The following is a 16,748-nucleotide window of genomic DNA, read 5'->3' as shown; positions in this document are numbered from 1 at the left end:
TTTTCCTCTTCATTCTTAAGGAACTATACATCTTCAGGATATAGTTGGTTTTATAACTGTCACAGACTAACAGTTTCTGTTCATTTAATTTAAAATCTTTGGCTTACCATTTCACACGCGTATGAAAGAATCTGGATATTTTAGGCTTACATTTCTTTGATTTTTATATTCATTTGATCTTCTTTTGTTCGTATTTAGATTCTATCATAATGAATGGATCCAGTGTGGCAAATACATCACCCAATGTAATATCCAAAGAGGACCAAGGGTTAAATGGGCATGATGAAAAGGAAAATCCATTTGCAGAGTACATGTGGATGGAGAATGAAGAAGATTTCAACAGACAGGTAAAGAGGAAGTGGAAGGCTTATGATACTGTTACCAATAAGCTGGCTGTGGTCTTTTTGCTTTACTCCAGTGGAAATCACACTGGTTTTGGTAGTCTAGGCCCCTTGAGTGCCAAAGGCTTATTGACTGGGCTGACAGACAAAGAGGCTTATAGCTCCAAACCCTGAGCTCTGGACCTTAATAGTCAGATCCATATAGCTCTAGGTGCTAAGGTTAGAGGCTTACTGCTCTGTATTTTGGTTGTCAGGGGCCTGACACTAGTGAAATCCTCAGTTCTACACAGCGGTAGTTGGGGCCTCCCGTCTTCTCGTCTTTCTGTATACTTCTTCTTTTACCCCTGGCTACTCTATGAAGCTCTTCAGCAGAGCTTCTGTAGTTCCTCTTTGTGTTACAACTCAGCCTGCTCTACTTACGATAAAAATCACAAGCAGGCAAAGAAAAGACCACTTGGGTTCAGAAGGCTTTTATTGGGACTAATGTTTCAACACTAGGGAGCACCACAGGAGAGTATCTCAGTTATATAGCCAGGAAGGGTGTATGGCATGCAAATGAAGGATTATATTTGCACTAATCATAGTACAGCTTCCAGTTCCATTAATCATAGGCCTAGCATAGAGACTGATCACAGGCCTTATGTAAGGACTGATCGATCGATCATAAGTCATAAGTCCCAAATTGTATCAATCACTGACTTCTTGTAAAGTTACTGAGGAGGTGCTCCTCCTTGCATCTTAATTTTGATTTATCTTAATTTGGCTGCAGGGTCATCTAAATTTCACCGAGGCATGTCTTACCTGGAATGCTGCCTTCCAAGGCCTGTACAGGTTGTCAGGAATGATTGTGATTGTGACTAGGACAAGGCCCCCTGGAACAGGAGTCCTTGAAGTTGGAGTGTTCCCAGAGTGATCATGAAATGTCCAAAACAGCTGGGCTGCCAGGAGAGCAGTCTATCCTACAAAAAGTGGCTGCTTGGTTGACAGTTCACTGCTTGGCTACCAAGCATAGGTAAAGGGTCTATCTACTGCCATTTTCAAAGACTTGAACTGCTGGCTCCCTGTGGTTTTCCTCATTTACAGAAAAAAAAAAAATAGAATACTTACAGTAAAGATTAAAAGAAAGCTCAACACAAAACTAACAATCTCAACAGAATTTTAACAGTGTTTAACCCCTGGCCCAGTGCCCTAGGATCCTTCTGTTTGTCTCAATACATGTAGCTCAGCAGGCATAATATTTTAATGTGAGTCTGTACAGAATAAATGGGTACGGTTTGCTTTAGAATAATGTAAAAATATTTGGAGGCCTCATCTGGAATGACTAAGAAGTCTCTTCATATGGTAAAAGACCAGCATGACCATACATTGGAGGTATACATTTATAATTTTCTATCGTGCTAATTTAAAAAAGGACAGAAGCATTAGAGTAATCAACTGAGCCCATGCATAACCAAATAGATTTGTAGATACCTCTACACTATGATATACCCTCTTAGACATAGTTTATATTACACAGTAACTCCTGCAGAGATGACCTGCTCTCAGCCTCATTCTGGCTACATTTGTTTATTGGATTTCTATAGGTGACTATAAACCACTGAAGGAGATTCCTAGATTTTAAATCAAACAAGTTGCTCCCTAATCCCAGAGAACCAAACCAACAAAGCAGAAGTTCTTTATCTTGCCCTGACTCCAGCTTTAATCCTAGGGACTACTGTGGTTCTATAACTATTATGAGTAATATGAAATTAAGTGCTTTGCACTGTGGAGCAATAAGAAGCAGAATGGTAGTGAGTTTGTTTTTTCTATGCTTTTGGACTTACCAATTTTATTTGCTTATAGGAAATGTGAAACTGCATTTCATTTTAAAAATAAATATAGATAAAACAGATGTTTAAGAATTCTGAGTGAAGGTATAATTTCTTCTTTTGACAGTACTGGGATTTGAACTCAGCACTTTGCTAGGCAGGTGCTTTACTGCTTGAGCCACACCTCCAGCCCTAGGATGAATTTTCCATGGGATTTTAGCGTAGTTGTGTTTGGCTTTTGTGTTTTGTAGTTTCAGTCTCTTACTGAAAAATAAGTTATTGATAATTATATAATTTTTTCTGGCTTTGTGCTGGGTATGAGGCTCAAGTGGTAAAGCACCTGCCTAGCAAGTGCAAGGCCCTGAGTTTAGTCCTCGGTGCCACCAAAAATAATGATAATGACAGTTTCTTCTGGCATTGATAATACTCATTGATGTGCTGCTCTTAACCCCACTGATTAGGATTGGAACTGTTAAGAGCCAGATGTTGCACTGTGGGTCCTCTGAACTCCTATATATGGGAGTTTAGCAAACCCAGGTAGGGTGCATGGAAAGCTAGGAGCCCGCCGAGACACATGTGCATGCGTGCGCGCACCCACACACACTCACACACACACATGAGATGGATTAGAAGCTTTCACAATTGTAACTTGTTATGGGAGGACTAGGAAAGTGATGATAGCTTCAAGGGTTGGAGTAAATACCATGGTCTTAGAAAGGATAAGCAGGTAAACATTTGTTTGCTCAAATTCCCACAACTCTAATATGTCACAGGTAATACTAGCTTAGCAACATTATTTTGAAGCAAACACTAAACCACTGAGCTATATCTCCAGTCCTAGCAACATTATTTTGAAACTGTTATGCAATGTCAAGCCAGGGGATTGAGGATTTCAGAGAAATCTTATTTGTCATTTGAGAGCAGGAGGGTTTAGGATCTGAGATTTGGTTGATATTAGTTCTTTCTGTACCCCTGTTAACTGTACAATTCTTACCACCAAGTTGCATCTTACTCTCTTTTCTTAGATGTTCCATCAGTAAGTCAGAAGATACTGTATCAGGGTTTCTAATTAGACTCCCAATTTCTTTCTTTTTATTATTCAAGCTACATGAATGCAAAACACCTTATAACACTCAAGAACTAGAGTGATGGTCATTGATCTTTTGAAAAGATGTCATTGAATGTGAGGCTGATAGATCAGACAGAAATGCAGTTTTGAGGGGAGAAAGGATTAAGTTCCAATAAAGATAGTATCACTCATTCAAGGTCTTAGAAAATATAACTGAAAGAAGGGAAGAAGTAAAATCAAATATACTAATTATAAATGTGAATGGTTTATAGCCCCACACATACAGAATTTTTAAGAAAGAAGAGAAAAAGACTCATTTGGATTAAGGTGAGGAATGGCAAAAAATAATTATATGCAGTTTACAAAATGTGCTGTCACTGAACTATCCATGATATGGAAAGAGATGAAAAATGCATAGTGAATTTGTAAATCCTATGGGTCTTTTGCATGTATCTAGTTAAAGGACTTTTTTCTTTTACTCTAATTACCATCCTGTCACTTTCCCTTGGGTTATCTAGTAAGTAAAAATCAGAAGTATAATCCAAAATGTCAACAATATTCATCCATTTCTGAGAGTTGAGATTAAGAGTGACTTTTTTTCTTTTATTTTGGTTTTCTTAGTTCTAATTTCCCAACTTTTATACAAAAAAATCAGTTATTGCTATAATAAGGGAGATAGGTTTATCTGACAAGGCCCTGAAAGAGAGATATCAGAAGTAAAATTCTTCAGGAACAGAATATATAAAAGAATGGAGAGAGAAAGTACCAGGAAATTTCAAACACAAAGTCATAAGTCTTGTGGCTTGGAAACATTTTGTTGTAGTTATTTTAGGAACTTCATAATTATATAATTTGAGATTTAAAAATGTGTAGATAATTGTCAAATTGAAATATTTTTCTTAAATCTTAACAAGACTTGAATTCATGAAGTACCTATAGGCCATTTATAGGCTATAATTTATTTTTTGTTTGACCTCCTGTCTGATGGTAGCATTAGTGAGCTGTGAATTAGTCACCAGGCAGGCTGCAGGAAAGGTATTTGCCAAATGTGAAGCATTTATGTACCCCCATTAACTGTACAATTCTTACCACCATCAGATTGCATCTTATTCTCTTTTCTTAGATATTCTGTCAGTAAGTCAGAAGACACTGTATCAGGGTTTCTAACTAGACTCCCAATTTCTTTCTTCTTCTTATTCAACTCAAGCTGCATGAAAGCAAAACACCTTATAACAGTCAAAAACTAGAGTGACGGTCATTGATCTTTTGAAAAGATGTCATTGAGTGTGAGGCTTATAGACCAGACAGAAATGTTATTGAATCCTATTGAAGTCACTGAAATCTTCAGTGAATCACTCTCTTACTAAGTGGTGTGTGTAAAGAACTGTAAACAAACAAACAAACAAAAAACCCCCAAAAACCCTACATATATTTGTATTGCTTTAGTTTGGGTAGTATTTAAGAAATGTGGAGCTATTTAAATATTCAGAAATTTAGCTGGGTGCTGGTGGCTTATGCCTTTAATCCTAGCTACTCAGAAGGCAGAGATCAGGAGGATCACGGTTCAGAGCCAGCCCGGGTAAATAGTTTAGTGAGACCCTATCTCGAAAACATCCATCACAAAAAGTGCTCACAGAGTGGCTCAAGGTATAGGCCCCAGAATCGCCAAAAAAATCAAAGAAAATACTCAGTTTTTTTCTTGAGCTAATACTGCATTGATGTCATAATTTTGTATTGATATGCCAGAAAGTATTCTTCATATCTTTCAGAAGAAAGATGGGCCAAGAGCTGAGACTTGGTTTTGATTTAATCTCCAATATCCAAATAATGGCCTAATTGCTTACTTCCTACATTTTTTGCATACTTCCTATAAAATGGGAAATTTAAGAAGGGTTGCTTCTTAACAAAATGGAGAGGAAATTTTCAAGCTGTAAAACAGTTGTCCATGAGGCCATATAAATGGAAAATATCTGTGTTACATATTGTAGATCTTAAAAGATTTGTAAAGGCCTGAAATTTCTGCTGTTTTGAATAACTATCTTGTCAGCTTTATTATTGATGGAATTTGAATGAAAAAATTAAAATTATGTTTACCTGGTCTTTACAAACATGTTAATATTAAGATCTCATATGAGATCATTTTGAGTTGCAGAAGGACCTCTGAAGGAAAGGGTTTGGCGAAACCCTGGAAAGGATGAGTCTTCTGGGACAAGTAGATCTGAGCTGCTCCTCTCTGCTTGCAGGTGGAGGAAGAATTACAGGAGCAAGACTTCTTAGACCGCTGCTTCCAGGAGATGCTGGATGAGGAAGACCAAGACTGGTTCATTCCAGCACGAGACCTGCCTCAGGCCATGGGACAGTTGCAGCAGCAGTTAAATGGACTGTCCATCAGTGACAGTCATGAATGTGAGGATATTTTGGTAAGAGCAACGTGTAGTTCCCCAGGTGATGTGGTAAAAAGAATATAGGATTTGGAGTCACAGACTCTTTCTGTCCCTACAACCTTCAATGAGTTTCTGGAGCCCTCTGAGCTGCCGCCTCTTCACTCTTCAGATGAGTTTGATCAGAGGGTGCAATGGAGATGTGTTGCTCCTCACAGAACACTGTGAAAATAGTGCTGTTGCCAGTGTCACCAACTTTCATTTTCTCCTGCTGGGCTTTTCAAAGAAGAATTGGGACAGGATAAAATTTGAAAATAGATGTTTGGGTCAAATGATCATTTGCTATTGTCCTTCTCTTGCTATTTCTATTTAATATACTCTATTTCTGAATGACTCTGTTAGAAAAATTGCCTGTTCATTTTGGAAGGAACAAGCTGAAACCAGAGTTTCAGGTCCCAAACCAAACTCCAGGGATTCCATATGTAAGGTCCATCTACTAGCCCCAGAGTGCCAAATAAACAAGTAACAGTGAAGGGCAGAGAAAGGTCATTTATTACACAGTACAGTCAGGAAGAGGCAAAGGAAGCACTTCAGCCATTTTTGTGGTACAGACATGAGGTTTTGGTTTAAATAGAAAAAGAATTAGGATGGGGCAAAATGTATGCTAGCCCAGTCTCAGATCATTATCTGCCCTTGTTTTAGGAGGGGTTCCAGAGAAGTTGTTATCACTGGCATCACTTGAGGGCATAAGGCTGGTTAGGATGAGCCAGTCATTGTTGCTCTGGTATTGCTTTCCTTAGGGGCAGTTTTCTCTATCCCTCCTTGCAAACATGTTATTGATCAGTCCTATCCTTCCTGGATTTTAAGGTTGCTGCAAAATAAATGGCTTAGAACAAAGACAGATACAAAATGGTGGCTGGGATTTGTCACTCTTACCTTGCTTTTAGTTAGTTTAAGGGAATCAGTGCTTTTCAGCAAGAGTAGTTTAAGTACCTGTTACAGTACTCCTAAGAGGCCATTTTCTGCTTGCAGTTGGGCCAGATAAGTGAATTCCCTGCCTTCCATGTTTATGTAATGTCAGTTCTATGAACATTGTAGTTCTCACACAACTCATGTTCTGAATGATTGTGGCCTGCAGTTTGCCAACATTTGGGGTATTCTTAAGAGAGTAGAGCTGGACACTGGTGTCTCACTCCTGTAATTCTAGCCACTCGAGGCAGAGATCAGAAGGATCGCGGTTCAAAGCCAGCCATGGCAAATAACTCGAGAGATCCTGTCTCAAAAATAACTAACAAAAAACAGGGCTGGTGGAGTGGCTCAACCTGTAGGCCCTGAGTTCAAGCCCCGGTACCACCAAAAAAAAAAAAAAAGAAAAAAAAAGCATAGATAACCAGAGAGTAAAGAAAGATGAAGAAAAATAGAGATTGTGTAGAGATTGTGGTTACCAGACTAATTTCATGCAATACTCTGTTTTCCACAAGTTAAGGTACTCAGTGAATTGGAAAAAAAAAACAAAAAAAAAAAACTCTTCAGAGTCAAACTTACAGGCTGCTGAAATTTTGGAAAGCATCCTGAAGGAAAGCAAATCTAAAGCAGGAAGGAAAAAATGAGATTGGTCAGGGCTGAGTGTATCAGGAGCTGTTGAGAGCAGCCCATCCGTAACAGCCTGAGTTACAAGGAATTTTATTTCTCTCTCTCCTTAAATCTAAGGGAAAGTACTGGTAATAATGGGGAGTGTGGGTACGTACTGGGGTATAGCTGGTGCAGTGGTAGAAGTATTACCTAGTATGTGTGAGGCCTTGGATGCTATCCCCAGCACTGTATAAAACAAGCAAGCAAATGAAAAAAAGAAAAAATTCAAGTGGGGAGGAAATACATTTTAAAATGTGGCTTGACTTGAGATTTATTATTGGTTGTTATTTCAGAGCAAAAGTAACCTGAACCCAGACGCCAAGGAGTTCATTCCAGGAGTGAAGTACTGAGTTGACAGAAGCTTTGAGGAGGGCTTGTCTGTCCCCACATCTGGGGATAGTGATGCACAAAAAGGCGGAGCTGAAGTGGGGGGTGGGCAAGGGGTGCACAGCTGGGAAGGGGAATGGTTGTTTAACTGGATACTGTGATTCTGAGTAATGTGCTCAGTCTTATTCTACAAGCCTCTGAGTATTTCTCTTTTGTTCTACTGACTTGTTTGGAGCAGTTTCCTGTTTTATTTTGTTGTTTTCTTTTTGAGTTGAGGAAATTGCAATTGCTTTTCCTTTGTCAGGAATGTTCTACTGCCTGTGTTTAAACAAAATAAGCTGACCAAGGAAAATTGGGTATTTAAGAAATACCCTCTCAAACTGCTGTATACCTACCAGGAGGAAGGAGCACCTGGAGCTACTTTTGGAGTCTGTTAAGCTGAATAGGAAGAGAGAGAGAGACAAGTGGAAGAAACAGGTGATGCGAATCAGAAGATGAAGGGCTCCCCTGGGCCCTGAAGTTTCCACAATGAACTGGGATTACCAGTGTCCTGCCACACCCTTGTTTTTCTACCCTGAACCCCACTTAAGGAAACACAAGCCTTAAAGTTCTTGGCTCGTGGTAACTTTTGATGATTGATGAAAATTGTAAATCAGAAGTGGAGGCCTATGATGGCGATTGTCACTTGAGTCATTTAATTACTGTTTTGGTGATTGTCACTTGAGTCATTTAGTAGCTTTTTACAACTACCATCAGATTTCTCATTTACAAGGTGAAAGAGTGCTTAGGGTTGATTTACACCTTGACCATCACAACGATTATTCCCATCTCTTTTCTACCCCAAATCCTATTCTTTTTTTAAGAAAAAATACTGTTGTGGAAGACAGGCTTACTGTTGTGGTTGTCAGCTTGAGCCTGGAGAAGTCATCCTTGAATCCTGCTAGTTGTGTCTTAAACTTGAATAATTTTTTTCCAGTCCCATCAATACTTGGTTCTCCTAGTATCTTAATTCCCTCAGAAAGGTTTCTGCACTTGTTGAAGGAAATATATTTTATAGGACACTAGCAAGGAACTCAATTTACAGTTTGAATGCTTCTCCCTGCCTTACAGAATTATGCAAAGGAACTCAGAAACAACCTTAGGAGTCCTGCTTGACTCACGTGACTGTGTATTGGGTATATAAAACTATTACTTAAGTGTTCCCACACACCCAGCTTTTCAGGTTTTCAAAATTGACTTTTCTGGGTATGTTCTTGGTGTCTCTCCTGCCTAAGTAACTCACTGGTATTTTTTTTGTTGACACAAAAGACCCTTGCTATCCACAAGTTATATGGTTCCAAGGAGACCGCCATTAAAGAAAAAACACAGATGCTCAGGATACAGAGAGTTCAGTACTGTCCTGTAGTGCGGATGTTTGATTTGTTTTTCCGGTAACGCTGCCCAACTTCTGCTAAAGACATGCTGCCTTTCAGTGAACTTAAAATTTTGCAATTTATCACTTAAACACATTAACTTTTTTTTTTTAACATTGCTTTTGGGGCACCATTTGCTCTTTGAGAGGCATATTTTCACAAAAATAAGGACAGGGAAACAGCAGATTATCCAATGATTTAAAAACAACTCATGATAATGCAGGATTGACCTAGAGCTTCTCTGCATCAACTGAGCTGTGTAATGATTGCATGGGTGGGAACTTAAATTCTTTGTTTTTGAAATTTCTTTTGATTTTTTAAAAAATTATTTTTGACCATATTTAATTAAAACTGCGTATAATAAATCCACAAATAAGGCAAGTTTACTGTATTCCAACAGAACTAAACTAGGCACCAGGAGCTGGCTTTGTAATAGAGATGTAGGTGGCTTTGTCAGGTGTGAAAGAGTATCCAGTCCTGGCCATTCTCCCAGGACAAGGACTTGCAGAGACTTGAGAATGTAGTGGCTTTTGTATGACGTACTGCTGTGCTGTGTGATAAGTCATCTAAGGGAAAGATCATGTAACTTGAAATAAAGTCAGTGTAAATTCAGTATGTGGACGTGGGACAGAGGTTGGAAGGAAAGGACTAGGATCTGGAAAGCTGAAGAAACTCGTTTTCTTATGAGTTCCCTTATTGACTTGTTGGAGGTTTTTGATTATTCTTGTGTTCTTTTGTGGTACTAGGGATCGAACTCAGAACCTCTATGAGTGTTAGGCGAGCACCCTACTCCTGAGCTATGTCCCCAACCTCCCTTGTTGACTTTTTGGACAACAGGATAATGCCATATTTAAAATGCAAACCCAAATGTTTTCCTCATTTAAGTCTTATAGTGTGGCATAATTTGAAAAATGGCCTTCCTCACTAGGTTATGAGTCATAGGAGAATAGCTTAGGGAACTTGTATTGCCAGACATGAACATTAATTCCCAAAGCCTCTAACTCCAGAGAATGAAACTGTTAAGTCTTTTTCAGGGAGGACTCTGAGTAAAGAAACTTTATTCCAGCTTCTAATAAGGAGAGGGTGTTGGCAATTCGTAAATAGAAGAAATCTCTGTTCTGGGACTGCTGCTCCTGCTGCAGTCTGTATTTGCTTGTCCAAACTTAGAATGCTGAAAGCTGTTGGAAATTTGTTGTGGTTGAAGGAAAGAGCTTTTTGAAGATCCTGGGCATCTCCGTCACAAAGAGTATAATGTACTCTGGCTTAGCTACCCATCTGGAAAGGCTTACAGAGACCCAGAGTAGCCATTGCTCCATCTTGAAGGATTGATCTTTTGATGCCAGAGTAAGCAAACTGTTAGGTGTGGTCCAAGAGTTTTGCCTTGCCCTCTGCTGTGCTGGCCCATTTTGGATATCAGTCTTCAGCAGGATTTCACAAGATGTGTTTGGTCAGTAGTAAGAAAGTTAGTATTACTGAATGAACCTGGACTCTGAGGATTAGAGTTCCTGGTTCTACTCAGATGCAGAATGTGCTGAGGAAGCAGCTAGCAAGGTGAATCCCTTGTTTAATGTGTAATACTTGCACTTCTTCCTGTAGCCCACCTCTTTCACCATCAATTTTATGTTGTGTGGTATAAGCACAGTTGTTCCCCCTTCCCCCCACTTCAGGTTAAACCCTGGTTAGAGTTTGCCAACTTCTTGGCAGAAAATTTATGTGAGATGTGAGCTTTGCAAGCCCTTCTTGCAAGGGCTGGGAAGGGCTGGGAGCATCTGTTACTTTTCCTTGAAGGTTCTGGATATTGGCCAGGCTGAACACCTTTACCTTTTAATGGCAAGACTTGTGTTTATAAGTGATAATTTTGATGTTGAATTTAAGCCACTACTCTGTTTTGACTTTTTTTTAATTGGCAACTATAAGTTTGAGAATTTGTATAGAAAAAGAACATATATTTTTAACAGTTGCCAATCTTTATTACTTTATTAGCGATTGAGTATTGTGATTATTTGCTTGATTACAAAATGGAAACAATTTCTCTTCAATGGAAAAAAATTATTAAAGGAATGCCCTTTCAGTTTCTCTACACTTTGAACTGCAACAGAAAATTTGAGGATATAGCCTAGGCCTGGGCACATACAGCTCTGGGTCTGGAACCAGTTTCTCTCCACAGTAGTTGTCTTTTAGGAATCATCTACAGGCAAACCACAAAGGATTGTAAAGAAAAGGCTGGATCTTTGTAGTAGCTTTAGTTTTCACAGTCACAATAGCTGGGATCCCTTTAATTAAGGTTATAATTATAACTATGGTTTAAAAATAAATGTTTTTAGTGAAATACTAAGCAGTATTTTTCCAAATTGTCTTCTGCTATAATGTGAAAGCTTTGTCTTAATTTTAGAGAGGTTGAGAAGTAAGCAAGCCAGGTAAACATCCTGGTAATTAAAGTTAGTAAATTGTGTGAAGAGGTAGCTAAAGGAAGCAGCTTGAATGAATCTTCTTGCATTATGGCTGCTACAAACACTAGAGACAAGTGTTTCTGAATCTACCCTCCTATGATTGGAGGTCTCTTCAATAAGAGTCTTGGTATTATATGCAAGTAATGTTGGTTTAGGGAATGCTGAGGATGGGAACCTATAGAGATCTGACAAATCTGAGCAAGATTTGGAGATGCCTACTTTTGGAAAGTCTGTGTAACCCCAGCCACTCTCCTCTAGGAGAATGTCAACATCATTAGGTTGGCAGGGGGGGTAGAGAACAGAAGGATTGACCCTGACTTGATGTGTAATGGGGACCTTGACCTTTGCTCACAGCTCCACCCTACCCCCCCAACCTTGTTGCCATAGTTCCTGCTGCTTTGTGTGGTAGGGAATGCCTCCTACAGCACCTGCTCTGCTGCCATAGGCTTGGTTAAGAAACACTTGGGAAAGAGGTTGGGATTTTCCCCCTTAATTCCTCAAGCTACAGCTACTACTGGTGACCAACAGGGAAGCACTCAGATTTACAGCTATTTGGCCTTCTGCTCTCACTGCCCAACCCCCTACTGATGTTCCTTCCCAGTCAGCCTTATTGTTAAGGAAGTCATGGGAATAGGCAATTAGATACACTGCTCTCTAGCTTGTCGGCAGAGAAATTCACACTTCCTGCTCCCAGGGGACAGGAAAGAAACTTGTGCACCATGTTTATTATAAATTTTTATGTAAAAAAAACCCACTTAGATTTTGTTGCCAAGAATGTCATTTGAAAGATTTGCTGAACTTTCTTGCCTATGTCTACCTTCTTACAGGCTATCTTTTATTTAACACAAATTAAGAAACATTCTAGTCTATTTAATACTGCAAAAAAATTGACATTTTTTTCTCATTTTTGTGGTGCTGGGGGATCAAACTTAGGGCCCTTGCACATGCTAGGTAAGCACTAACACTGAGCTATGTTCCCAACCCCTAAAATGTATTTTCTGTAAAGTAGTAAAATTTTTACTCTGTAAACCTATATTAAGGGAAAATCCTGCCCTGTTGACTGTGAACCTTTAAAAATGTTTACCTAAAGCTTGTAGGGTAGCTGGGAGACAGTCTTTTTTAAAACTTCAATGATGCATGTTTTACATACCAAAATTCATCCATAATGTATAAGTAAATGATTTTAGTAACTTTCGTCAGTGGTGCAGCCATAACCATTATCCAATTTTAGAATGTTTGCATCCCTCCCAATGAGATCCTTCATGCTTACTTAGTCCTTGGCCCACCCCCAGCTTCAGGTACCACTAGCCTACTTTCTAGCACTGTAAATTCATCCTTTATGGACATTTCATGTCAATCTTTTCACTTAGCATAGAGTTTTCTGAAGTTAGTCCTGACATACATGTTTTGGAGGTTTGTTCCTTTTATTGCTGAGTATCCCATTGATGGATATGGCACATTTTGTCAGCAGAGCCTTTTAAACTTGGATTTCAACTTCTGTGGTCTGAACAGAACGCTCTGAATGGGACCATAGGTCTCATAGGGGAGCTGCTGCGTGCATCAGATGAGCTACTTTTTAAACTATCTTTGTCATCAGAAGCTCCACGGGAGCCTCAACAGCAGCAGAAATTTTTATAATTTTGCAATGTTTTTTCTCACAAGGAACTTTTGTGCTATTACAAGTCAGGACTTTTGAAACACTGAAGTATCTGATATGTCCATTTAAAAATTACAAACATATGAGTAGACAAGAAAATGAAACCATCAGTGCAGTGTTTTTTCCTTCCCCAGACTGGACAGGGGAATCTGAACTTTGTAAATACAGTATCTTCATTTACAAAGCTGCACATGTATTAAAGGTCATACTGCCTTTGTTAGACATATTTGGAGGGAAGGAGGACCAACAGCAGAGGTGGAGAGGGGAGAGGGAATGGAGCTTATGGAACAAAAAGTCCCAAAGGGTCTGTGCACAGCCCACACAGCTATATGTATGCTTGATGAATGGTTTATGGTTCTGGAAGAAGCCTAACGTCTCCATCCAACACAGGTCTAGACTTTGGGCCCTTACCCTGTTGCACAAGTGTTTAAAAGCTGTTGTTTCTTTTTTTCTCCCCCTAAACGTTATATGGCAGTTATTATTTCTTTGGGGAGGGACAGGGCTTCAAAGTTGAAGAAAATAATTTTCATGAAAACTTTAAAAATGAAAAAAAAAAGTTTAAATTTTTGCTATTTCTTCAAACCAAATGGCAGCTGTTGAAAAATCTCAATAAAATGAGAATAAAATGCATTCATTGGCAGTGGTGCCTTTTCCTAAAGCTGGGTCACTACGTATCACCATACTATAAGGGGCTATGTGTGGTTTGGAAGATCTGTTGCAAGATGGATGAGCTTCTATTGCATAGTTTTCCTTCCAAATAGGATTACAGAATAGTGAAAGCCTGAGTTTGGGAGATCTGAGTGAAATCCCACTTTCAGGAGTTTCTTTGTACCCTTTGGCCAGAAGTTTATTTGTAAAGGTGTCACACACACACACCCCAAGCTACTATGAATATTAAAATAATGAAAATTAAAAACAATTAGAAAATGAGAATAATGAAAATTAAAATACTGACTGGCATGTTGAAGGCACCTGAGTACCTGGTAGGTAATAATGGAGATATGTACACTTTGAGCAAAGATGTGGTAAAAGGGAATCCTTGGGCTGAAAGGGCAACTGGATAATTATTTTCCTGTTTGGGCAAAGTCAACTCCTACCTAGAAAATAAGTGAAGAGATTACATATATGCCTTTTAACTACTGAGTGCTTGACAGCCTGCCATGTACCAGGCATGGTCTGAGGCACTGGGGCTACTGGGCTAGTGAGGCCTACAGCTTGCTATTGAGATAAGCTTAGTGATTTGTACCATTTTAACTTACACACAGCTTGACTGAAATTTCTCAGTTATTTTAGGGGCTTTATAATATAGTAAAAAGATTGTGGAACCAGACTAGGGTCCCTATCACTGCCTCCTTCCAAAACTAGGAAGAAATGGACTTGCCTATTTATAGCTTTTTGAGATACTATAGATAGGTGTATTTCAGGCTGACCTATTAGAGTGTAACATCCTTGAAGATGTGGATAGTGTGTTCCTTTTTTAAACTTCCATTAAATGTACTTGAAGTATACATTAAAATGCAGGTGTTTTAAATGTGCAGTTCTGACTTCGCTAACTGAAAGGGGTTACTTATTTTTAATCCTTAGAACATTCATTACACATTCAATACATGTTAGCTGAATGGATGGGACTAACAAGGCTATGCAGACCACGAAATCACAAGTAGACAAAGGCAATGTTAGCCTTATTTAAGTCCAGTGCTTATTGCTGTCTTTGCTTGTCATAGGACTGTTCTAGGTTCTCTTAACCTTGTCAAAGATCCTATGAATTGCTCCTGCTACCTTCTTGGGAGAATACAAATTTAAAGGGGGTGAACGTCATTAAAAAAATTGTTTTTTTTGCACTGCAACTTGTGTAATAGAGCCTGAGTGGAAAGTAAGCAACCTTAACCCATTTACTAAATGTGATGGGAACTAGAAACAGCTATGGTTGCCTTCATGGGGTGGGGGAGGAAATATAGCTCAGTGGTAGAGCTCTTGTCTGGTACGCATGAGGCCCCAGGTTTCAGCTCCCTGCACCACAAAAAGAAAATAACTGCCTTCAGTTTTTTCAGCTAATGTTTCTTCAACACTCATGTACCAGCACTAAAAAATAAACAAAAAAAGTGCTGCTTATTCTGCTCTAAGACTTACACTGTCCAACTGGAATTGTGGAGTTCAGGCAATGGTAAGGGAAAATGATGGGCCTATCTGAAGAACATAACTAGGCATCAGTATTTATAAACTTCTCACTAAAACACTGCTTGAGCCCAGTCCTGAAAGCATGTTAAAAACAAAAATATAACCACCAAGGTCACCACTCAACTAACAGTGTTGTTAGGACTATGGGATGTAGCAAAGGTGCTCTGCTGTGTCCTTGTTTTCTGCAAGGTTTTTACAATGCAGTAGAGACTGTTGAGTGCTGTGCCCACCTCCCCCCAAGGGTTTGGTCAAGCCTGGCTGTGAAGATGGGAGGGCTGCCCTTCAGAATCAGCCTAGCTTGAGTTCTTAGAGCTCAAAACTCCAGCTTGCTGTACTTGGCAACAGCCAATGGGATTAGAGCTGTAGCTATTATGTTCAATGAGTGTTGCTCTATGAATAAAAGGTAATCTGACTTGGGCAATAATATAGTATCTAAGACCCACTGGAGGGAGGACTTAGTCAGGACTCAAAAGCTGTTGGGTAAAGCTCCCTCAAGAACAGATGCTAGACCTCTGTGGCAAAAATTACCCAAGTGATTTGGCAGAAAAGAAAATTTCCAGCCAGACACGTGGCAAATGACTACTGTCCCAGCTACTTGGGAGGCTGAGGCAGGAGTATCTCTTGAGTCCTAGAGTTCACCCTGTGCAACGTAATGAAACCCCATCTCTTAGAAAAATAAATATGGATTGGAAAACAAACTCTAGAATTGATGCACATGTTTTGAGAACTATGTCCAGGATATGATCCATACCTTCTAATGGCTTACCCCCTAGATCCCTGTGGAAGCAGCCACTGTGGATCAAAACCAGCTTTGGAGCCGAGTGCCAGTGGCTCACACATGTAATCCTAACTACTTAGGAGGCAGAGGTCAGAAGGACTGTGGTTTGAAGTCAGCCTGGGCAAAATGTTTGTGAGGCCCTCCCTATCTTGAAAAAACCCTTCCAAAAAAAGGGCTGGTGGAGTAGCTCAAGGCGTAGACCGAGTTCAAACCCCAGTACCTCAAAAAAAACCCAAAAACAACAAAACCTACCGAGTTCAAACCCCAGTACCTCAAAAAAACCCAAAAACAACAACAACAAAACCTATCTTTGATTTTTAAGCAGCACAAGCAGCAGAACAGGAAGCTGATCAAACTCCAGAATCCAGAGGACAGGAATATCTGCTCTTTACAGATGCTGATCATTCCTAGATCCACAAGGCAAACACAAAACTGTCATGCTGTAACTAGAACCAGGAATAGGTAGGTAAGCCACCTACTTAAGCCTAATTGGGCCTTTTTGGATCTCAGGAATCCTCATAAACTCTCAAGAATTCATTCATATGAGAAACAGCAAAACATCCTGCTTACCTACGACTACCAAATCCAATGAAATAAAAACTCTCCAAGATTGGAATTGTATGGCCCTTAAAACCTATTGGGAGTCTCAGAAAAAGGTATGATATACCTAAGGTTACTTTCTGTGAGGCTGCACATGGAGACCACTGAGCTCCAC

At 39.4% G+C, this 16,748-nt stretch overlaps 1 protein-coding gene across 6 annotated transcripts in view; it reads left to right on the top strand.

The window, feature by feature from the left end:
- Paip2b (poly(A) binding protein interacting protein 2B) overlaps window positions 1–13,707 on the top strand; it is a 38,920-nt gene extending 25,213 nt beyond the window's left edge. For all 6 annotated transcript variants that reach the window (XM_020180952.2, XM_020180953.2, XM_020180951.2 and 3 more), the window contains 3 exons: window positions 199–347; window positions 5,462–5,638; window positions 7,525–13,707. In XM_020180952.2, the coding sequence (XP_020036541.1) occupies window positions 210–347; window positions 5,462–5,638; window positions 7,525–7,581 (372 nt within the window). In that variant the 5' untranslated portion in view covers window positions 199–209 and the 3' untranslated portion in view covers window positions 7,582–13,707. The remainder of the gene's footprint in view (window positions 1–198; window positions 348–5,461; window positions 5,639–7,524) is intronic.
- The last annotated feature ends 3,041 nt before the right edge of the window (window positions 13,708–16,748 follow it).

The sequence above is a fragment of the Castor canadensis genome, chromosome 12, assembly GCF_047511655.1.
Source record: "Castor canadensis chromosome 12, mCasCan1.hap1v2, whole genome shotgun sequence".
NCBI lineage: Eukaryota > Metazoa > Chordata > Mammalia > Rodentia > Castoridae > Castor > Castor canadensis.
Note: the sequence above shows the minus strand (reverse complement) of the source record. Positions and strands in the feature narration are given on the sequence as shown.